The following is a 25,140-nucleotide window of genomic DNA, read 5'->3' as shown; positions in this document are numbered from 1 at the left end:
TGCTGCATTTTTAAATGACGAACCGGAAGAGCGATCTTAAACATGTTTACTAAGCGGAAAAACGTCTAAACAATCGCGCGGCATAAATTATTCGGACTCATAAAGGTTGACTGTAACTGTCGCGCTCCACTGCTTGTTGTTCTATGCAAATGACCGCGTGCTTGAAGTGACCTCACGAGTGTATTTTTTTCCCTCAAAATTATTCGAATGCTTGAACTTATTGGAGCTGAATGGAGATTTTCTGAAATGTGTTTGTGTTCCTGTTCCCACAGGGTTTTTTTAAAAATTGTTTTATTTAAGGAACAACAACAAAAAAAGGTTTTTTGAAAAATTTAAATTATATTAAGAGCAATAAATTTTCAATAATGAAATATATATATAATATTTTCTAAGACAATTTAACTCTCGTAAATTCAATGAAAAAATTATCAAAGTGAAACAGATTATAACTGTTTTCATGAAATTCTAATTAATCATTTTTATGATTTTCTTAAAAAAATTTCGTTTAAACATTAATACAGAAATGCTGGAATTATTTTTAAGGAAAGATTTCCTGTTAAATTCTTGTAAAAACAATAGCATTTTTTTTTGTATTAAAAGACTATTTCAGTATTTTAAAATTGAATAAAATGAAACAAACAATAAAAACAAATTTAAAAAAGACTTTTATTAGTGTTTTAAAAAATTAATTATTTTTATTTTATTTTTAGCCATGAATTTATAATTTACTATTGTAGATTATATAAAATAAAATCGACAAATTTTTTTAAAAAAATATTCTCTGTCATTGGCTGGTATGAAATCAAATTTCCATGAAATTATAATTGATAATGAATTTCTGTAAAAATAAAATTAGTATATTGTCATCTGGTGACATTAAATGAATAAAATTTCAAAATTCTGATACATCAAGACGTGAGAGAAAAATTGTCTGCAAAATTCTGTCTTTAAAAAATGTAGTAAATATCAAATTATGTAAAAAACGATATAGTATTTAAATTTAAAAGCTGAGTTCGAGGCTTTTCTGAATAATGTTTGAGTATTTTCTCTTTGATTATTCTTTTCAGAAGGTATACATCATTTGTGTAAAATATGTTTTCATTGAGCCTATTCCATACTGAAAACTGAAATTGGAACTAGTATGTTTAATCTAAAAAGTATTGAAGTAAAACATTACTCTAATACTTTTTTACATTTCTCCATAAAACAGAAAAATTAATAAGATAAAAAAAAAATTAAAACTGATTATTTGTATGATTACAGCAATTTAAAATTGAATCTACTTCGCTACTAATTTATGAGTCTAATTATTCTTGTCTTTTTTTATTATAGTATTTCACATTTCAGCAAATATTTTGCTGATAAAGAATGCATTGGTCACATTTCTAACATTTAATAAAAATACACACGAATAAAAAAACTTCTGTCAACTTTTCTTATCTTCAAAATCCAACAACAACAACAAAAAAAAAATTAGTAATATTATTACGCGACTTTTTAAACAGTATTTCATATATATTTTATGATATATCTGATACTATTCTGGTAGGAAGTGAGAATTTTCAACTTCTATAGCAAAAGACTGAAAGCGTAAACAATGAAAGTTATAAAAGAATTCATATTAAAATGTCAAACAAGCAATTTAACAATTAGAGTTGCAGTTGAAAATTTTGAAATTAAAACGTATTTGGTAAACTGATTTGGTAAATGCATTTAGTATACGCCTCTCTATTTTAAAAATTATTCAGATAAAATATTTAGATATTTTTTTTCATACCAAATCAGTTCATTTCCCTTTCAGAATACGAATAATTAAACCGTTTCTTTTTCTCAATTTATTTTATTTCTTTTTTATAAAAATCAGAATGGTAATCATTTAGACAATTTATAAACACTTTTATTTAATTTCATTATATTTATAAGGATTGTATCTGATAATCTCCATTTACGCTTAATTTACAATATTCCATTGTTTTAACCTTTTGCACTCGGATGGTGCTTTTTAGTCACCATTCAAGATGATGCATCATTTTGACGTTTTATTCATTTATTTTTCAATTTTGATTGTTAAAAATACCTGCAGAATGGATATATTAATTTAAAGATATAAATTAATTAAAAAGATATAAATTAATTTTTCAGGTAATTTCAAATTGAAACAATTATATATATTTATTTTTTGGAACAATAAACAAGCCCTTGTATTAGGTGAATAAATTTGCATTGAATTACTTTACCGAGTGCAAAGGAATAAAATTTGTATGCTTATATATTCTCGATGACAATACACTTTATTCGTATTTTCAGACTCAAAATATTTGTATATAATTTAATTTAATTTAATTTTAATTCCTTGCTTTTGACGCCAAGAGGTTAATTTCAAGTAAAATGAGTTTAAGATTCCATATTATCATTAAGGAGGAGTTAAAAATTAAAATCAAAATAGAATAACTATTTTTTTTCCAAGTTAAAAAAAAAAAACTACTTTTTAGTATGCTAATAAAAGTTTGTTTTTAAGCACTATTTTTGTTAATTTTTCGGGCAAAGCTCATTTTAAAAAAAAATCTGTTCTTAGAATGGTTTGATCAACGCATCTGTATACACAGCTGAGATCCTCGCCATGTTCATGTCCGGCTGTTCATCGGATTATCTCAGAAAGAAGAACTGGCTGTCAAACACCAACATTAGGAAACTCTTCGAGACCTTCGGTGAGTCATTTTATTCATTCTATTTTTCTTTCAGTGAGTCATTTTTTCATTTCTATTCTTACTTTCCTGAATATGAAGTACAGAGAAAGTATTGTAATCGTCAAAAAATTCGAACACGAATTTTCATAATTTAGGCCTCTCTGAGTTTGAAAATATATATTTAGCATTACGTCAATCCGTCTGTCTATCTGTCTCTGACAAAGATACGACAAAACACTTTGAGCTAGATGGTTGAAATCTCGTATATGGTCTTTACATCAAGCTTTTAGATTTCTTTCAAATTTTGATCAAAATCTATTCAGAAGAAGTTTGTCTATCTGGCTGTTCGAATATAAGTTAACACAATAACATGAAACAGAGAGAGCTAGATGGATGAAATTCGGTACACAGATTTATTATCTATATTGTAGACATTATTAAACTTTGGGCCAAATCCAACAAGGGGTTGACCGTCTGTCAATCTGTGCATTTTTTAAAAGCATGTAAATGCGTTAACTTAAAAACGCAATTACTTAAATTTATCAAATTCGATATATGAATTTGTGACTTCAGTTGCAGTTCTGTGTCAAATTGGGTTTCATTTGATTAGGGAAGAAAGCCTCCAAAGCAACAAAAGCTCTTTTTATTTATTTATTTAATTTTTTTTCTGCAATTCAATCACAACATTGTTTAAAAATATTATAGCTACGATACTGCAAATAAAATGCCGACAGTTGATAAATTAATGAATTTTTAATAATTTATTGTTAATCTGGGAAATTTAGTACAAAAAGAAAAAGAAATGTTTTCGTTTTAGTCACTTGATATTCCAAATAGCGATATCGATTAACGATCAAGACACAGCTGGATTAATTAAAATTCATCTTAAATTTGAAATATTGACCTGTTAAAAGTCTGTTGCAACGTGCTTAACAAAGACTTATTATTCCCGAATAGCAGTTAATGAAATTAATCCTATATAATTCACCATCTTAAAATGACAAAATAGTGCGCTTATAGTGCGCTTTCAATAGCTTTCCGTAAAAAAAATAAAACATTTATTTCTTAGATTTTCAAAATTTCAATTAAAAAAATTGAAGAAAGCAGTACAAAAGGGGAAATTATACCACGTTATATTATAATGCTTCAAAGTGTTCCATCAAGTCTAATAAATATGTAATGAATCGAGTCTTTCATTAGATTATTGTAACATTACGTAGAATAGTTTTTCGATTTCAGCAATATTTCCATAAGTGTTTCCACACCAACATCACGGCGAATGAAGTTCTAATAAATAGCGTTTTCTGGTTTGGGAAAAATGTACTAAAAATCGCATCGAATGTTAAATGCCTGCGCTGTAATATCGATTTAAAATTGACTTGGGCGTTTAATTTGGATTTTGTGAGTACTTAAAGGGTTTTTAACAAAATTCTCATAACATGCTAAAGGTGAAATCATTTCTCAACAGGTTGGTGACTAAAGGAATAAATTAAATCATGTGTGATGTCTGCCAAAGTTATAATCCATACCTTGTCTTTAGTTTCAAGATACATTTATTCTTTTTAAATTTATTATTATCTCTTACTGTATTTTTCCGTAAAAAGGGAGCTAAATATTTAAAAAAGGAGTTGCAGCAAATAGAAAAAGCAAATTATATCCGTAATACTTAGATGAATTCATTATGAAACCATTACATCAGAGCAACAGATGAGGCAGAATTACACTCGTTTGTTGTAAACGATGGTAAATGATGTCATTTTTCTCTGACGAAATAGGTTTTCTTTTTGCCACCAGCAACACGAGATGCGCATTTCTTCTCCTATTTCACGATGAAATCATATGGAGGTCTCTAATGTAACTCGCTGTTTCAGTACAAAGGTACAGGTATCCCACTTATGACTTGGTACAACTGTAATACGGTTAAACTCTGATACGACCGGAGACCATGAATGGCATAGACAATAATAAATGCTTTTAATAACTTTATAGATAGACGGTATTTGAAATCAAGAAAAGCCTCCGAATAAGCTAAAATAATTCAAGGAAAGTAAAACATTTTAATTTAGGAACCATATGAAAAGTCTAGATTAAGCCGAATTCCTAAATGGCGATCTTCTTTTAGTGCAAGAAGTGCGTACAAAAGGGACTTTTAACGCAGGTGCTTAAAACTGATATCTTTAATACCATACAATAAAATATATTAAGATTTTTTTGCTCAAAATTAGACAACTATACAACTATAATCTCATAGATTATAGTTGTATATAGTATAGTCTTACAACTATAATCTCATAGATTTTTCTTTTTAATAGCTCTCTGAATGAATTTAACAAGATATTTTTAGACATACTGATTCTATATGACAGATCGTAGATCATATATCAGATTCACAGTTATTCATTATTAAATATAGAAGAAAAAAAATCGGTGAATAGCCAGAACACTGTAATTTCTGTTTTGCTTAGTGGTCAAGTCATACAATAAATAATAATAAATGGACACTCACTCTATTTTATATTTAATATTACTATTTCCAAAGCTTTTTCATAGATTAAAGAATTTGTTTCTGTGGTCTCTAAACTGGTAGTCAATTTTTTTAAAGATTTATTATTCAGTGGTTAGAATGAAAAAGGAAGAGAGAAATTTTTTACATTATTCTGATTTTGCTTTTAATAAATTTATGGATCCATTTGGACGATTTAAACTTTCATGCTGGCAAGTGACGATGTAAAAATATTATAGTGCTAAAGCTACTTATCTATATATGTGTAATTTTATTCTTAATAATTTTATACTTAAAGCTCGTATACTTAATGCTTAAACAAGGAATCTAAATCCCTTGTGGGACAGATATGAAGATTTCAAAGATCGTTAACTATTTTTTTTTTTTCGGATTCTTTGACATTATTACGATTTATTGAATCGCAATCATCTGAATCATTTAAATCAAATTCCATTTAATAAGTTTCAATAAATTTATCATTGGTTATTTTTTTGCATATTCATTTCTTGTTCTTAAATGTACATTTGGGATAGCAAAAAAAATTTGTGTGCACAGTTGAGGTCACGGAATACGTTTTGTAACCAATTTAGGACCATGAGTACAAAAAGTGACTGGAGAAAAAGATATTCCTATCGTAGATACGTCAAAATACTTTTTAAAAAAATGATTACTGATTACTAGTTAAGTTTAATGATTATTCGAATCACTTATCAAACAAAATATTATTATAAAAAAAGAAGAAGGTTTGTTTTACAGTTAAAAATATATTTTCCGGTTTAATGCAGATCTTTGAAGTTCCTTGAAATGAATCATGAAATTCGGTTCCTGTTTCTAAATATCTTCAACCGGATAAATCATCAAGAAGAAGCAAGTGGAAGAAGGGGGAAAATAAAAAAATCACATCCTCTTTTTATTTATTTTCTTATTATAACTCGCTCCAAAACCCTCTGTTCCGTCTTGCCCACTTCACGTTGTCAAGGAACTCTCCCCTCCGCGTCCTTAAGACTCCGATTTTCCATGCGAAGAAAGTGGATCATTCTTTTTTCCCAATGCCAAGAATCTGGGTCACGTGACACGACTGGAATCCAGCTGCCGTTGCTTCTAACGTCCTTCTAACTTCCCTCCTCCCCCCTCCCTCTGCACGCACTTCCGGGACGTCAGCGTCTTCTCCCCCCAAACAATGGGAGAGGCTCGTTAATTGAGAAAACTACACAGTGCGGTCTTTTGTCTCTGTCCTAAAAGGGCAGGGTGGATCTTCTGGAATTCCCATTCCAACTTTCGGCGACTCCTTTTGGTTCGGGCGAAATCGTTTGGTACGGAAGGATTGACGTAGGATGAAAAACATCTCGTCAACACTCCTTGTCAGGGCCCTTCCTTGACATATAAGCGCGTAGTTACCCAATCAGGGCCGTCTTACGAATGGACTAATAGGGCTGTAGCCCAGGAGCGCCGTTGATCCTGGGGCGTCATAAAATTTATTTTATTGATTTTAATTTTAATTATGAACAAAAAATAATTATAATTTTATATATATGAAAACATTATGTACTATTTATTATATTTTATGACATTGATTTAGATATTATTTTATTTTTATTAAATAAATGTATTCAGTAGATAAGAAAAATATATTTATACATTTTCGTTAAATATGCAACCGTCATTATTAATTATGTATACAAGTGGGAAGCGTGCTTGCAAAATTGCAAATTATATTTTAGACAGGCGCCGATATTGCAAAATTGTTAGGCATTAATAAAAAAAATAAGTGATTTTTTTAAAGTGTTTTTCTCTATATTTTGATTAGGTTGATTACTTTCGTTGGACTATGAGGGCTCAGATTCCTAGTTACGATTATTGTGATGCACTAAACTAGTCCAGGGCATTAAAATTTAAAACGTCCTTTGCTCTATTTTTGTTTTCATAAGAGCCTGTTTGAAGACAGAACTATGGGTAGATCGGATTTAGATATCTTCCTGAGTGGGGAAATGCATAAAGTCTTATTAACAAAACATAATAATTTTGAGTACAAATGACCACGTTCTAAAAAAATCCAGATAAAAAAAATTGTGACTTTAAGAGTTGGGAAGTAATATTGGGCATTAATTTAGAAATAAAAGAAAAAAATTTAAAATAATAAAGAATAAAAAATAAATAATAAGAAAATAAAGATAAAGAAAATAATAAAAATAGAGCAAATAAATAAAAGTCTTTCACCACCATAAAAACAGAAAACTATTAAAACTTGCAAAAAGAAAGCATGAATACATAGTATCATTTGAAATCGAAAACAATATTGTTTTTTTCCACTCCAATTGAGTCTTTGATATTGCTCATTTAAGGGTTACTATATTCTCCACAGGATAAAACATGGAAAAGGGAATTCTCCAGAAATTCTTTTTTAGAATTAACTCTCGCTAATTTTTTTAATGAGATTTATATTTATGAGTAAAATTGGGGATTATCAGAGACATTTTATTTATGACTGCATACATATTCATAAGTTTGGATAATTCTGAGTTATCAGTTCATTAAAAAAAATGGCTAATTTTTTAAAAAATTTATCCATTACATTTAATTTATTTTAAATCTCTGTAATTCTGTGAAACCGAACAGATTGAATCAATTTCTTGATTTCATATCCAATTATTACCATTTTTGGAACAATACAAATTTTTATAAAAGTTATATTGTATAATCAATATAATAAAAAATTTTTACCTGACAGTTATAACAAATCTCTCTTTTCCTTTTCATAAGTAACTTTTTCCCACCTACTAAAAAATTTAAAATATATATACATATATATTCTGAATTAGCTTCTACTAGCTATTCAAATTACTCCACATTTCTCTTCCTCGGTTTTGAATATAGTTTTATTTGTTTGATTGGTTTTTCCTGCCAGACGACTATTTTCAGTTCTTCTTCTTTTTTTTAATTTATATTATTCTTTCTTCCAGCGATATTTTCTTTCCGACATCCAAACGATTTATTTTTATTGTAAGTAAAGGAAATTTCCGCGAGCAGCTGGTTGCAGTTATTTTGACTTTTTATTTTTCAATTCTATTTTATGAAAGAAAGTTCATATTCCTTTCTTTTTATTTATCTAGGAAATTTTTTTATCAATCTATCTATATTTTATCTAGACGTTTATCTAGACTACATACAAAAAACATCGCAATATATAAAATTATTTGAAAACATTGCAAATGAAAAAGAAATTATAAGAGAATTGTCTTTGAAATGGCATCTATTCGAAGACTTTTATCTTTAAATAAGGAATTATTTTCAAACATTTCTGTAAGATTTATCGATGCATTTATACATAACATTCCACATATGGTGCTTTTCATTTCTATAATAAAATTATTATTAAAATCAAATTATTTGTTATTATTTTATAAAAGCAGCGAGAAAGCTCGCCAAAATTGTCTTACACATTCTCAAATAAAGATATTATTATTGAGAACGTCTTGCAAGGTTACAATAGTTACGAAAACGGCTTACAATAGTTACGAAATTACTTCTGAATTTATCGAGTGATTCTTGGCGTTTAATTCCTTCTATGTGATTAATAGTATCCGAAAATCTAATTTGTGTTCAAGAACGTTTTCCCCAACCATTTGAAATAAAAATCTGGCACAAAACTGTACTTGTAATCCCAAAATTGATAAATTTAATCCGCTGCGTTTTTTGAATGATCGCGTTCACATATTCCTGAAAATACAGACTGACAGACGTTCAACCCAATGTTGGATGCGGCTCAAAATTTGATAAGTGACTAATGTACTATAGGTGTTAAAGCTGTGTACCGAATTTTAGCTCTTTCTTTTTTTAATTACGGTGTTAATTCATATTCTACTATCAGGACAGGCAAATTTCCTCTGATCGGATTTTGTTCAACATTTAATAGAAACTTACAAATTTTTTGCAAAGACCATATACCAAACTTTGTCTTTAACTCAAATCGTTTTTTATATTTGTCAATCAGACAAACAGACATAACGCAGAGAAGTGTGTTTTTAGGACTGAGGTCTGAGACGCAGAGATATCGTCAGTATCTCGAATTAAAATTTTGTGACGATTACGATACTTTCTCTCTGCGTACTTCGTATATGCGAAAGTAAAAAAAAAAAAAAAAAAAAAAAAACATTGTCCAACAAATGGAAACACAATTATGAGCTATCTGAATTATATTCTTTCGACATTGTTTTTTTTTAAAGATTAGTTAATTTAATCACTGTAATAAGCAGTGATTTATAGATTTGTTATGTCGGTAATGCTGCATGTTCCTTTTGGAAATGAGTGAATTTTGAAATATATTATATTTTTAAATATTCTTGTATGCATCTAATTACTTGAAACTCCTCAATAAAGATCGACGTAAGGGGGCCGAAAATAACTGAAAATATCAAATTCTTGAATTTTCATTTTAGTGAAGATGGAAAAGTATAAAAAGGACTTTGGATATTCATGGTATACAAGAACACGCAAACGCGAATAATTCTCAAGATTGCCAAAATAGGACGCAGTTTAACAGATAATTCAGTAATTTTCAATGCAGATTGTACCATTTGCAGTCATTCGTGAAATTTTCTGATTGATTTCCACCATTTCATGTTGCCATTATGTCATACTGAAATGCCACTGCTTTGGACCCTCGGTGATGCCTGGTATACACTCCCTTAAAGACCCTTCCCTCTCATTATGTAGATAAGTGGTTATCCCCCATCCCTCTCGGATAAGCCTACTTGTAGATAATCATAGGGACGAAGGTTCGAAATTCATAATTTAAAGAAAATAACTTTCAAATAATTTTTTTTTTCACCTTATAGCGCATTTCGTCCTCTAAAGGCGGGAAACTGAGATATCCTTTTACCTGTTTTGGATGAAATTTAGAATTCAATTAGATGTCGTTGGGTGCTTAACTCGAAAACAGAGGCTTTTTTGGGTTCAATTGCTATGATTCTTAACAGGCGATATGAATGACTGAACGCCTAGAAACAATCTCTTTTCAATGATATTCGTATTCATCAATTTATGAAAAAATATGAATGAATAACTTTTCATTGAACATTAGGTGCATGAAATTTTCTGAAAAAAATATAACAGGAATACAATACAATTAATCTGTTCATTTAATCTGTAGTGAATACAATCTATCTATTTCTGTCTTTTTGTATACTTAATAGTGTATCTTCTCTTTTATAGCTCTTCTAGGGCCCGCTTTTTGTCTCGTCCTTCTACCAGTCATGGGCTGCTCCCACTGGCCAGTGGTCTCTCTGATCATCATGTCCATGTTCTTCTACGGCATGGTTGGAGGTGGTGATATACCTGCTTTCGTGGATATTGCTCCAGAACTGGCTGGTTAGTATTCGAAATTTATTTACTTTTATGCATACAAGAGCTTGAACTTTTAAGAACATAATTGCAGGGGAGTTAGGAAAAAGATGGCGGAAGTGATTCTATCATCTGACCACCGTTCAAAATTAATGGATCTGCTGTAAAATAATCCTCATATAGCTTACAGACGCGTCTAATTGTCACTGCGCTAAAAGGTTTTGAATGTAATTTAACCAAACCAAATCGAACGAAATTAAATTATTAATCTAATTTACCGTTTGAAAATGGCTCTTCAACCACAAAGAATTTCATCTCCTGTCAAAAATCAAGACTCGAATTATTTTATTTTACCCTTTGCACTCGAATGGTAACTCTCACACACCATTCAAGACGGTGCATCAATTTGACGTTTTATTTATTTATCTATTTCATTCTGATTGTTAAAAATAACTGAAGAGCAGTAAGAAGATGCAAATGAATTAAACGGGAGAATTCAACTTAAAACATTATATATATTCATTTTTCGGAGCAATAAACAAAACTTTGTATTAGATGAATAATTATGCATCGAATTACTTTTCAGAGTGCAAAGGATTGATATTACAAAAATCAATCAAATATATAATGTTCCCCATTTATATATACCTCTCATTACAGTAATCGTTTAAAATTAAAAGAATAAAAAAATGTTACATTTTCATAATTAAAAAAAAGATCTTAGAAAAGACACTATATAACAATATATTCAATTAGAATGTTTTTTTTTAAATTCCTGAACCATTTTAAAATAATAAAGGCAATTGCCTATGCTAACGAAAAAAAAAAAAATATTGCCATTAAAAAGTATTATAAACTAACATTTTAAAAATATATTATTCTCAAATGATTTTTTTAAATTATAATTCTTATCAAACTTATTTTGTAAAGTCGCAGAGCCAAAAAGGGCAAAAAGAATTTTTTTTTCATCTGTTGTTTTACTAAAATAAATAAAGAAAGAAAAAATTTAAAATTAATTAATTAATTTATTTTAGCAGACTATCAAAACTTACCTGCAGACGATCGGAAAAGGATGAGAATACTATTAACCACACTCATTATTTTTCAAAAAAAAAAAAAAAAAAATGAACGGATTTATTATTATTTTTTTTAAGTCTCAAATGTCATTTCATGGTTAATTTTTATCATTAGCAACCTTAAAACCTCACCGGATATACCAGCTGTAACCAAACGGAAATTTCTGTGTTCTACGGAAAATCCGAACCACATCCAAGATTTTTTTATATACTTATCGATTTTTTTTATGTTCTAGGAACAATATTCGGATTGGCTAATGGTCTCGCTGGAACAACCGGATTCCTGTCCCCTCTGATAGCTGGCATTTTCCTTGACTCGGATGTAAGTACCTTTAGCCCACCATCTGAATTTTAACCGCAAATTCCCATACTTCTGACGAGTAATGGACGCGATTAAATCCATGATTATAGCCTTATAATAATATTGATTTTTGATTCTGTAGCGAACACCGGAAATGCTCACAAAAATACACCTTTGCAAATGAAACGGGTATGTTGGGAAAGCCATTATGAAAAAGAATGTACTTTGATTTTTCTACCTTTGAATTTCCGTTTGAAGCAAAAATGCATTATTCTATTCATTCTGTATAAAATATGTGCCGGCGTCCTGGCATAGGGGTAGCGCGTCTTCCCCGTGATCTGGGCGTCCCGGGTTCGAGTCCCGGTTTGGGCATGGTTGTTCTTCTGTTGTTCTATCTGTGAGATGTGTGAATGTGCCCTCCTGTAAAAAGGGGTTGTGCAAACGAATGAGTGATGCGTGAGTGGCAAAGTCGTACTCTTGGCCCTAGTTGGCGCTGCTATAAAAAATAAGAGACGTTCCCCCTCAGGCTTAAATCGCTGCCTTCGTAACAGTGGGCTTGTCAGTGGCAAGTGCCATAAGAAACAAACAATAAAATATGTTGTTTTAATTGGATATTACTTTTTATTAGTCGCCTTTATGTTATTCTCTCAGATTATTAATTCTTTGGCCTGTTAAATATTAATAGGGAATGCATACTTAAAAAAAAAAATACCTTCTCATTTTGTAAGACCGAAAAACATGAATTTAAGTGAATAAATCAAAGTAAATTATAACGCGTGCAGATTAAAAAGTGTATTTACCTTAATTTTTATCGAAATAAAAGCGGAAGTGAAAATTCTACTTCCGAATAAATATCTAAAGAAAGCATTTTTTTAAAATTAAATCTTAATTATAATATTGGCAAAAAAACAAAATTGAATGTTTTTGTGGATGAGTTTGAATTTCATAACATTAAAAATTAATTGTTACATTAAAAAATATTAAAAATAAAAAATACATTGTACGGAAATTAAGCTGATATCTTTAAAAAGGTAATTTTTCACTTTTAAGACATAAAAACTATTTTTATGAATTGATAATATTTTGGAAGATATAATCATCAAATCAATAAGTGATTACCCATCTGGCAATGATTTAGCTATTTTCGCGACAGGTTGAACTTTGTTTGACATCTGTTTCTTGATTTTTAAAAAAAATATTCTTTCCTCTGATTGAATAGAGTTTTTGGTGAACCTTATCTAGAGCATTTCTAATAATATGTTACAAATTCGTTGATAAGCGAAACGTTGAATGCAGCTGTAAAAACGTTCAATAAAATACTTTGAAACATTCATAAAAGTACTTTGAAACATTCAATGTTTAATTAAACAGCAAGACTTAAAAGAATATTATAAATACCGATAGACTATAGATATATAACTTTTAATTCCAATTTTTTTGCTTGGAGAGTTACAAGAAAAGGTAATACATCATATGGGCGTTAGAGTTAATGAATACATTAATATGGAATAGTTAAAATTACCAGGCAAGCAATACCCCGACCTAGCCATAAGGTCGAAGTATAGCTTGGATGGTAACTTTAACCTGTCCATATACAAACCAATAAACATGAATCTCCTTTCCCTTTTTCTGGAACAATCTTCACGAAAATTAACTTCCAAGAAAAGCTCTAATGTCGCACCTGAAATAATACAGTCTCTCGTGAAGGTAATTCTAAATTGGTGATTACTTTAAAAGAAGAAATAATCTTTGAATATAAATCCAAGCATTGTGAGAAAATCTAATTATAAATATTTTCAGAAATAATCACCCGTTGTGACACTGGATATAAAACTTTCCATTTAGCCAAAAAACTGACATTCTGTTTTTCTCTCTCTTGTAGCATGGTGGAATGCACCAATGGTCCAAGGTATTCTATACTTCATGCGGCATCTACGCATTTGGCGCCATCTTCTTCTTAATCTTCGGTTCGGCTGAACCTGAACCATGGGCTGTATCTGAGGAACCACCTGCTAGCCCAGGGGATTTGTCACGAAAAGCTTCTGTTCGTTCCGATATTGAAATTTCTCTCAGTATCCATGCTTCCGGCTCCTCTACAACGTGGCGTTGACTTTCAAATTCAGTTCGAAAAGGGGAGAGGGACGGTGGCTCGCATTCTTTGCTGGGCACGACAGATCGAGTCATCGTCGGTGCAGGGCGAAATGCCCTGGTTCAGGTCAGAACTGAAGCTCCCTTCAGAACGTTAGATGTTCGAAAGGAATAATGTTGCGTTCCGCACTCACCCAGTGTGTTCAGGATGATGATGTTCTGTGCAAATTCTAAGTCTCTGGAGTGATTCATTTATAAGAAAATTAATTAATATTTAGCAATTATCAATGAAGATTCAACAACATGAAGATTAGACTTTTCCACGTGTAGCTATCGTGTGATGAAGATTTAAGAATTGTTAAAAATTAGAGTACATTAGTTTTTGATTTGGGAGTGTAACTACTGAGGAATGTAATAATACATTTAGAGCTTGTTAAATTTTTAATAGTTCTAGTCCTTTGAATCCGCTTTATATAGAGGAATAGAATTTAGAAAAAAATTATCATTAATGAATGCATTTCTTTTAAATGCAATAACGTAAGATTTTAAAATGAATCTTTAAATAAAATTCCATATAATATCATTAAACAAAATTTACTACAATATAGAAAATAATGCTCATATTAATTTTTTTTTTAACTATTCTAATAACATTAGAATAGTTACTAGAAAATAAAAAGTTCGATTTAGTTTTTTACAAAAGAATTGGGAATTAATGGTTTTTTTTTAATCGGCTTATAATATCCCACAATTGAAATTCAATCTTAGGCTAAAGAAGATAAAATAGATTTCTTATAATATATTATCAGTTTATGCATGGAGCATTGTCTACGTCAAAAAGCATAGATGAAAAGCATAAGCAAGATTGATACAAAGGTTTCGAAGTATTCTGATGAACAAGCTCAAATTCCACCTTCATAACATGTTTATGATTTATTCACAGTATTCATCAGCATTTGTAAATGCAGTTCGTAAATCATCAGTCATTTTGAAAGTATTGAAGCTCTTGATACGGTGATGTAAATATATCCACACATTCTTCCAAACAATTAAAAAGATAATTGTATTAGAGAATAGTTAGAATGCATTTCTTTTATTAAAAGGATATTCTCTATTCATAAGATAATTTGTGAATTTTATATATTACTGAAAATAATTCAAAGTTGGATTTTGTTACGTAATCTGCCATCAAAAACACAATATTGTTATATTGAAGTTTTAACAAGCTACTTCAAAAATATTTCATAAATAAAATAAAAGCTTTAAAACCGATTAATTGTCTATTCGCATACTAACATCATCAAAACTTTTAAGAAACCTTTTCTGATGAATAAAAAATAAAATAAATAAAATCTTTGAATTTAATAGTTTTCAACCATATAAAAAATTGTTTTAATAATCAATTGACATTTGGGATATACGATAAAAAATGCAAGTATTTATAAAAAGCATATATTAATGTGTCATTCAAAATGTTATTTTTAAAATTAATAACTTTTTTGTTTAAACATTATGGCAACAGCGCTTATAATGGGAAATATCGATATTTAAATTCGAAATTTATTAACCAGGATAATAATTACTGAAATGCACTTTACTAACCCAGAAATAAAATATAACATATTTGGAATATTTTTATTTTATTCCATATGATTATCAAATAATTTTTTTAAAAAAAATTCCGGATGAATGTTTTAGCGGTATTAATATTTCATATGATGATTGTGGCAGTATACAAAATCCTTTCGTTTTGTTCCGAAATAATAATAAAAAAATTGAATTTCTAGGCGAATTCGAAATATCTCGCCCAAGGCTGCAACCTTTACCATTTGAGCGCGCACACAAACAACACCCGTAAAGCGTGGAAAAATGCGCACCAACAATGGATCCCCGCGAAATTTCCTAAACGAGGAGTTTTTTTACGAGTCATAAATAAAGGAACAAGTCCTCCACTACGGCGGCCATCTCTCATTTTTTTTAATTCAATATCATATTTGCGTAATATCGAAAAATGAAACGAGCTCCGAAGTGTACAAGGCCGACCTCTCTCTCTTCAGTGTAGCAAACGATAATGTGTAGGAAATGAAATAAAAAAGTTTTCAGGAAGAATATGGCATCTCTTGCGACATGTTATTTTTGCTTCAGACGAATTTGAAAAGAGTTCTTCCTATTGTTTTGGCCTTCTTTAAAGCGCGGCGAATTTCTCTTGTTGTTGAGGTGGCCTTCGCATTGAGTTGATTGCAAGAGTTTGTCGAAATTTTTATGATTTGAAGTCGGTCAATTGGATGATAAAAGCTTTTGACATCTTTAAGCTCCGGTGATTATTTTGAGCAAGAATTATTTATAAAAGTGATATCCGGAGAAACTTTAATTAAGATAAAATCTTCCACAAAAAGAAAAAAGAGTTACATTCGTACATATTTAAAATTCGGTGACAAAATTTCATAAACTGCTTCCTTTTTTTTTTTTTTGTGACTTGAGATGTTTAATTGCGATGTTTTGTCTTTTAAAATCTTTTAGTTTTAAATTTTAACAGTTTTTTTTTTTTTTTAGAAAAAGTTCTATATTTTCTTTAATATAAATGGCAACACTTATTATTATTATTATCTTAAAAATTTTTATTTAGCATAGTTCAGCGAATCTCAACTTAATAAACATTTTTACATATATAATTACATTTATAATCGGGAGTAACAACCTTTGTTGTTGTGCGTCCCACATTGTTTACATTCAAAATCAGGTGCATTTACAATCAAATAAAATGGTTATAGCAGATATGTGATAGTCATATTCATTATTATAAACGAAAAATAAAATTTATAAAGTTCAGTAATTTGAATAATTTTTATTTTATTATGATTGTGAAAATTTTTTATTTAGATATTATGAAAAGGATTTGTATTAAGGCGGCATCGAAGGGTTTTTTTTTTTTTTGACATCTGATTAAAATGCAAAAAGTTTGAAATAATGGCCGTAAAGTTAAAAATTTATATTACCATATGTTTTACTCAAATACTAGGGGCTCACTTATGTTCGCCAACCTCCAGGAACTACTAATTTTCAGATTCAATTTATTCCAAAATATGATAAAACAATGAAAGAAATAAAAAATGTAAAGCAACAAGTACATTCGCAAAAATTACCTGCATCAAAGTTTTTAGTAAACACAAATAACCTTTCATTTAAATAACTATATACATCCACCAAAAAAAACAAATTAAAAAAAAATTGTTAAAAATTTTTTCAAACCGATGCAAGAATAGCGTTCACTGGAAATCATCAAACCGCGTGTTGATGTTCCTGGGCGAGGTCGAAGTGTTGCCAAACGACGATTAATAAATTCTGCCTGATTTTGTGTCCACGTAAGCGCTTTATATATATAGATTATAAATTAAATATTATAATATCGTTCAAATTCAACTTTGAAATAATATATAAAAATATATATAAAAAAAAGGATTAAGCATAAAGATAACTATTTTTATGACGTAATTTATCACTTTATTTAAAATTTTCAATTTTAGTTTAGATCTCTTACAACAAAAATAAACCAAATTTGTTGAAACTTTCATTGAATTCTTTTTAAACACTGTTATACTCTTCTTTTAAAAAAAAAAAAAAGAATAATAGCTTAAAGTGATGTAATATGAATTCTTTTAGAATGTGTGGGTAATTTGCATAAAAATGTATTCCTATTTAATATGTATATTATGTAGCATCCTATAGCGTATTTCCTGTATATTTTGTAATCCCATTGCCTCTGTTTGTAAACTATAATTTATGGAGCTTCATCATCTATGTTATGTATGTGAAATCATGCGTGCTCATCTGGTGTCCACCTTTTAAGTTATTGTTTGTGATAAAGTTGTTGGTCTTCATTATTTATGTATCCGACCTATCTATGCAGTGCATAATCTTTTGTAAGCAAATAACGAAAAATGTTTTGTATTTAAATGTAGATCATATTAATAAAGTATTTCTTGGAATATTTTCTCTGTTTTATTCAGTAAAAATTTGGAAGTGCCCTCGTCAGCTCTCACATAAGGATGCTAATCAGATATATCTAGAGAAAAAAACTAACCTGAATAATATTCACTGAAATGTTGTTGCGGGCTTTTCTAATAATAAACCCAATGTTAATAGCCAGTCATAAAGCCAGTTACGAGACTGATAAAAGCAAATTTTGAAAGATATTACATTTTAAATTTTATCTGCAATTTTGAGATTTGGTGAGATTTTCATTAAAATTCGGATTGATTTCCATACAGTTTTTTTTATAAAGATAATTTATTAATTCAAAGGACTTCGGTAAAATGTACGAAAATTTCTTCTCATATAAATAAGATACTTCTATCAAAACAAATAAGAAAGGGTTTCATCACTTTTTCCATATTTCTTTTTAACTCATTACGTTAAATCTAAACATAAAAGTCCATGATATTTTATTATGATTAATTAAAAAAAAAGAGTGGTTTCTTGAAATCGAAGAACATCTGGGTGAGATTAAATAACTTATACAAAGTTGGATACAACTTTCAGTGCATTTCCAATTTGGTTAAGCATCAAAACATGATTAAAATATGAATATATATTCTTGCCAACAGCCATTATGTTTAGCAAACCTACACTAATCCAAATACCCCATTGCAAACTCAACACCTCAGCAGTTTTTTTTCTTTTATTTAATAATGTCGATATTCAGCTAAACTTCAAGATGGAATTTCTTTTTATGGATACCATGTTCCATTATTCTTCAATCGCGCATGTGATTAATATCTCTACTATTTCGCAGGAAATGAAATATTAAAATATTTTCAAAACGTTTGCATCTGTGTTCTATTCATGGGTGTAGTTCGAGAATTTTAAAGAAGTCCTGATCTTTAATCCATCCCTTAAAGAAAAATTTGATATTCAGATTCATTAGAAATGTTTCAGTATTCGATTTACCGATTTACACTCAGGTTCATAAATGAAGGATAATGAAAGTTCAGGAAAAGAAAGAGTCAGAAGCAAAACAAATGTGACTTACTTGTAAAGCCTATTTATTTAACAAAAAGTAAAAAGCAAAAAAGATGCCATATTTTTGATATCATTAATAAAAATTGAGATTTTTTGCTCCATGGAGCAAATTACAAAAAAAATAATAACCATTTACAAAAACCAATATTGCATGGTTGGTATGATGGTTAATACATAGTACGTCTCCCAGACGATGCAATACAGTCCGTACAAGGCCTAGGCATGCTGAGTATCAAATTACCGATCTGATCTTGGGGAATCATTCATCAAGCAATGCTCTCCGAAGTTCCGGTAGACATGTAGAATGTGGTTGACGGACTGCAACTCGTCGGCCAAACATGTTCCACACATGCTCTACTGGATTCAAGTCCGGCGAGAATGCTGGCCAGTCCATACGGGTGATATCCTCCGATCGAATGCATTCGTTTACAATGTTTGCTCGGTGAGGACGGGTGTTGTCATCCAGAAACACGGATTCTGCGCCCGTGGCGCCCCGAAATAAACGCCCATGTTGTTCCAGAATGACGTTCCGATATATTTGGCCTGTCATGGTTCCAATTTGAACAGGCAGATCAGTTCTGGAACCCAGAATAATTCCTTCCCAAACAAGCAATCCAGCACTACAATAACGGTGCCGTTCAATGAAGTTTTCTTGGTGATAACAGGTACCTAACGCTCTCCATAATAAAGACCGGCAAGAATCAGATTGCAAGCTAAACCTGGACTCGCTGGAAAACATCACACAAGCCAGCTGTTGGGCTGTTCACAATGCATGCTCTCTACTCCAGGCTAACCGCAGGCGACAGTGAATTGCAGTAAGTGGAACACATTTGACAGAAATACGAGCACATAGACCAATCTGCCTTAAGCTTCTGTGCACGGTCTGCTTTGAAACTGTCGTACCAGTAGCTGAAGAGAGTTGAAGAGACCGGTCTGATGCCGTGCTAAGTTTGTTTCTTTTGCCAGTAACTGCCATACCGATCCTCATTCGGCGTTGTAACTCGGGGTCGACCTGTGATGTAACGTCTACTCACATTACCAACATCTTGGAATCGTTGCCGAAGCCTAGAGATGACACTCTGGACGATTCCAAGTTAATCGGATACTTCCAAATGGGTACGACCACATTCCAGCCGGCCAATGATTCTACCACTTAAAAAAATCCCCCAAATGCGTTCTTTGTCTCATAACTATGCGGTAATTGTTGCAATAAAACACAATGCGAACAATTTTACATCTTTGCCTCTATTCCTTATACATCACTCTCTTACACTCCCGTCTTTGTCTATCGGTGTCATCTGGTGGTTCCTGCATTTAGCACATGATTGCAATTAGGGACTGATCTTAGGTGCATTTTCAGTTCTCAGACCATCGATCTTTATCTGAGTAAAAAAAACAAAATTGCAAAACTTTCACACCCCGGCGGGCAATCGAACCCCGGTCTCCCGCGTGACAGGCGGGGATACTCAAAACTATACCACTGAGGACACATTGATACGCGAAAAGACGGGAACATCAGTGCTACACTCATCATATTTTTCAAAACGATTTTCTATTAACGTGTTATCTCAAATACAAGCTACGCGACTTCTATCACCTGTAATGAAAAGCAGAAATTAATTCGATAATGAGAATGAAAAAGTAGGTTTGGATTATTCGTGTCCATGAAGTATAGCTTCCTTTCCATAAAAGTTAGTATTCTATGTGGAGAATAAAGTGAGCTAAGGGACTGATGTTAGGTGCAACTTCATTTGTCACATCATCGTACTATACCTCAGTTAAAAAAAAAGAAATTTGAAAACTTTCACTTCCCGGCGGGGAATCGAACCCTGGTCTCCCGCGTGACAGTTGGGGATACTCAAAAACTATACTACCGAGGACACATTGGATACGCGAAAAGATGGGGTCAACAGTGCTACACTCATCATATTTTTCAAAACTATTTTCTATTAACGTAATATCTCAATTTCAATCACGAGACTTCTATCACCTGTAATGAAAAGCAGAAATTAATTCGATAATGAGAATGAAAAAGTAGGTTTGGATTATTCGTGTTCATGAAGTATAGCTTCCTTTCCATAAAAATTAGTCTTTTATGCGGAGAATAAAGTGAGCTAAGGGACTGGTCTTAGGTGCAACTTCATTTGTCATATCATCGTACTATACCTCAGTTAAAAAAAAAGAAATTTGAAAACTTTCACTTCCCGGCGGGGAATCGAACCCTGGTCTCCCGCGTGACAGTTGGGGATACTCAAAAACTATACTACCGAGGACACATTGGATACGCGAAAAGACGGGGTCATCAGTGCTACATTCATCATATTTTTCAAAACTATTTTCTATTAACGTAATATCTCAATTTCAATCACGAGACTTCTATCACCTGTAATGAAAAGCAGAAATTAATTCGATAATGAGAATGAAAAAGTAGGTTTGGATTATTCGTGTTCATGAAGTATAGCTTCCTTTCCATAAAAATTAGTCTTTTATGCGGAGAATAAAGTGAGCTAAGGGACTGGTCTTAGGTGCAACTTCATTTGTCATATCATCGTACTATACCTCAGTTAAAAAAAAAGAAATTTGAAAACTTTCACTTCCCGGCGGGGAATCGAACCCTGGTCTCCCGCGTGACAGTTGGGGATACTCAAAAACTATACTACCGAGGACACATTGGATACGCGAAAAGACGGGGTCATCAGTGCTACACTCATCATATTTTTCAAAACTATTTTCTATTAACGTAATATCTCAATTTCAATCACGAGACTTCTATCACCTGTAATGAAAAGCAGAAATTAATTCGATAATGAGAATGAAAAAGTAGGTTTGGATAATTCGTGTTCATGAAGTATAGCTTCCTTTCCATAAAAATTAGTCTTTTATGCGGAGAATAAAGTGAGCTAAGGGACTGGTCTTAGGTGCAACTTCATTTGTCATATCATCGTACTATACCTCAGTTAAAAAAAAAGAAATTTGAAAACTTTCACTTCCCGGCGGGGAATCGAACCCTAATCTCCCGCGTGACAGTTGGGGATACTCAAAAACTATACTACCGAGGACACCTTGGATACGCGAAAAGACGGGGTCATCAGTGCTACACTCATCATATTTTTCAAAACTATTTTCTATTAACGTAATATCTCAATTTCAATCACGAGACTTCTATCACCTGTAATGAAAAGCAGAAATTAATTCGATAATGAGAATGAAAAAGTAGGTTTGGATTATTCGTGTTCATGAAGTATAGCTTCCTTTCCATAAAAATTAGTCTTTTATGCGGAGAATAAAGTGAGCTAAGGGACTGGTCTTAGGTGCAACTTCATTTGTCATATCATCGTACTATACCTCAGTTAAAAAAAAAGAAATTTGAAAACTTTCACTTCCCGGCGGGGAATCGAACCCTGGTCTCCCGCGTGACAGTTGGGGATACTCAAAAACTATACTACCGAGGACACATTGGATACGCGAAAAGACGGGGTCATCAGTGCTACACTCATCATATTTTTCAAAACTATTTTCTATTAACGTAATATCTCAATTTCAATCACGAGACTTCTATCACCTGTAATGAAAAGCAGAAATTAATTCGATAATGAGAATGAAAAAGTAGGTTTGGATAATTCGTGTTCATGAAGTATAGCTTCCTTTCCATAAAAATTAGTCTTTTATGCGGAGAATAAAGTGAGCTAAGGGACTGGTCTTAGGTGCAACTTCATTTGTCATATCATCGTACTATACCTCAGTTAAAAAAAAAGAAATTTGAAAACTTTCACTTCCCGGCGGGGAATCGAACCCTGGTCTCCCGCGTGACAGTTGGGGATACTCAAAAACTATACTACCGAGGACACATTGGATACGCGAAAAGACGGGGTCATCAGTGCTACACTCATCATATTTTTCAAAACTATTTTCTATTAACGTAATATCTCAATTTCAATCACGAGACTTCTATCACCTGTAATGAAAAGCAGAAATTAATTCGATAATGAGAATGAAAAAGTAGTTTTGGATAATTCGTGTTCATGAAGTATAGCTTCCTTTCCATAAAAATTAGTCTTTTATGCGGAGAATAAAGTGAGCTAAGGGACTGGTCTTAGGTGCAACTTCATTTGTCATATCATCGTACTATACCTCAGTTAAAAAAAAAGAAATTTGAAAACTTTCACTTCCCGGCGGGGAATCGAACCCTGGTCTCCCGCGTGACAGTTGGGGATACTCAAAAACTATACTACCGAGGACACATTGGATACGCGAAAAGACGGGGTCATCAGTGCTACACTCATCATATTTTTCAAAACTATTTTCTATTAACGTAATATCTCAATTTCAATCACGAGACTTCTATCACCTGTAATGAAAAGCAGAAATTAATTCGATAATGAGAAAGAAAAAGTAGGTTTGGATAATTCGTGTTCATGAAGTATAGCTTCCTTTCCATAAAAATTAGTCTTTTATGCGGAGAATAAAGTGAGCTAAGGGACTGGTCTTAGGTGCAACTTCATTTGTCATATCATCGTACTATACCTCAGTTAAAAAAAAAGAAATTTGAAAACTTTCACTTCCCGGCGGGGAATCGAACCCTGGTCTCCCGCGTGACAGTTGGGGATACTCAAAAACTATACTACCGAGGACACATTGGATACGCGAAAAGACGGGGTCATCAGTGCTACACTCATCATATTTTTCAAAACTATTTTCTATTAACGTAATATCTCAATTTCAATCACGAGACTTCTATCACCTGTAATGAAAAGCAGAAATTAATTCGATAATGAGAAAGAAAAAGTAGGTTTGGATAATTCGTGTTCATGAAGTATAGCTTCCTTTCCATAAAAATTAGTCTTTTATGCGGAGAATAAAGTGAGCTAAGGGACTGGTCTTAGGTGCAACTTCATTTGTCATATCATCGTACTATACCTCAGTTAAAAAAAAAGAAATTTGAAAACTTTCACTTCCCGGCGGGGAATCGAACCCTGGTCTCCCGCGTGACAGTTGGGGATACTCAAAAACTATACTACCGAGGACACATTGGATACGCGAAAAGACGGGGTCATCAGTGCTACACTCATCATATTTTTCAAAACTATTTTCTATTAACGTAATATCTCAATTTCAATCACGAGACTTCTATCACCTGTAATGAAAAGCAGAAATTAATTCGATAATGAGAATGAAAAAGTAGGTTTGGATAATTCGTGTTCATGAAGTATAGCTTCCTTTCCATAAAAATTAGTCTTTTATGCGGAGAATAAAGTGAGCTAAGGGACTGGTCTTAGGTGCAACTTCATTTGTCATATCATCGTACTATACCTCAGTTAAAAAAAAAGAAATTTGAAAACTTTCACTTCCCGGCGGGGAATCGAACCCTGGTCTCCCGCGTGACAGTTGGGGATACTCAAAAACTATACTACCGAGGACACATTGGATACGCGAAAAGACGGGGTCATCAGTGCTACACTCATCATATTTTTCAAAACTATTTTCTATTAACGTAATATCTCAATTTCAATCACGAGACTTCTATCACCTGTAATGAAAAGCAGAAACTAATTCGATAATGAGAAAGAAAAAGTAGGTTTGGATAATTCGTGTTCATGAAGTATAGCTTCCTTTCCATAAAAATTAGTCTTTTATGCGGAGAATAAAGTGAGCTAAGGGACTGGTCTTAGGTGCAACTTCATTTGTCATATCATCGTACTATACCTCAGTTAAAAAAAAAGAAATTTGAAAACTTTCACTTCCCGGCGGGGAATCAAACCCTGGTCTCCCGCGTGACAGTTGGGGATACTCAAAAACTATACTACCGAGGACACATTGGATACGCGAAAAGACGGGGTCATCAGTGCTACACTCATCATATTTTTCAAAACTATTTTCTATTAACGTAATATCTCAATTTCAATCACGAGACTTCTATCACCTGTAATGAAAAGCAGAAATTAATTCGATAATGAGAATGAAAAAGTAGGTTTGGATTATTCGTGTTCATGAAGTATAGCTTCCTTTCCATAAAAATTAGTCTTTTATGCGGAGAATAAAGTGAGCTAAGGGACTGGTCTTAGGTGCAACTTCATTTGTCATATCATCGTACTATACCTCAGTTAAAAAAAAAGAAATTTGAAAACT

General features: G+C 31.5%; 1 protein-coding gene across 2 annotated transcripts in view; it reads left to right on the top strand.

The window, feature by feature from the left end:
* LOC129972517 (sialin-like) overlaps positions 1–17,983 on the top strand; it is a 115,460-nt gene extending 97,477 nt beyond the window's left edge. For both annotated transcript variants that reach the window (XM_056086679.1, XM_056086680.1), the window contains exons 7-10: positions 2,576–2,708; positions 10,402–10,557; positions 11,843–11,928; positions 13,790–17,983. In XM_056086679.1, the coding sequence (XP_055942654.1) occupies positions 2,576–2,708; positions 10,402–10,557; positions 11,843–11,928; positions 13,790–14,017 (603 nt within the window). In that variant the 3' untranslated portion in view covers positions 14,018–17,983. The remainder of the gene's footprint in view (positions 1–2,575; positions 2,709–10,401; positions 10,558–11,842; positions 11,929–13,789) is intronic.
* Positions 17,984–25,140: the final 7,157 nt, after the last annotated feature.

Source organism: Argiope bruennichi, chromosome 6, assembly GCF_947563725.1.
Source record: "Argiope bruennichi chromosome 6, qqArgBrue1.1, whole genome shotgun sequence".
Taxonomy (NCBI): Eukaryota; Metazoa; Arthropoda; class Arachnida; order Araneae; family Araneidae; genus Argiope; species Argiope bruennichi.
Note: the sequence above shows the minus strand (reverse complement) of the source record. Positions and strands in the feature narration are given on the sequence as shown.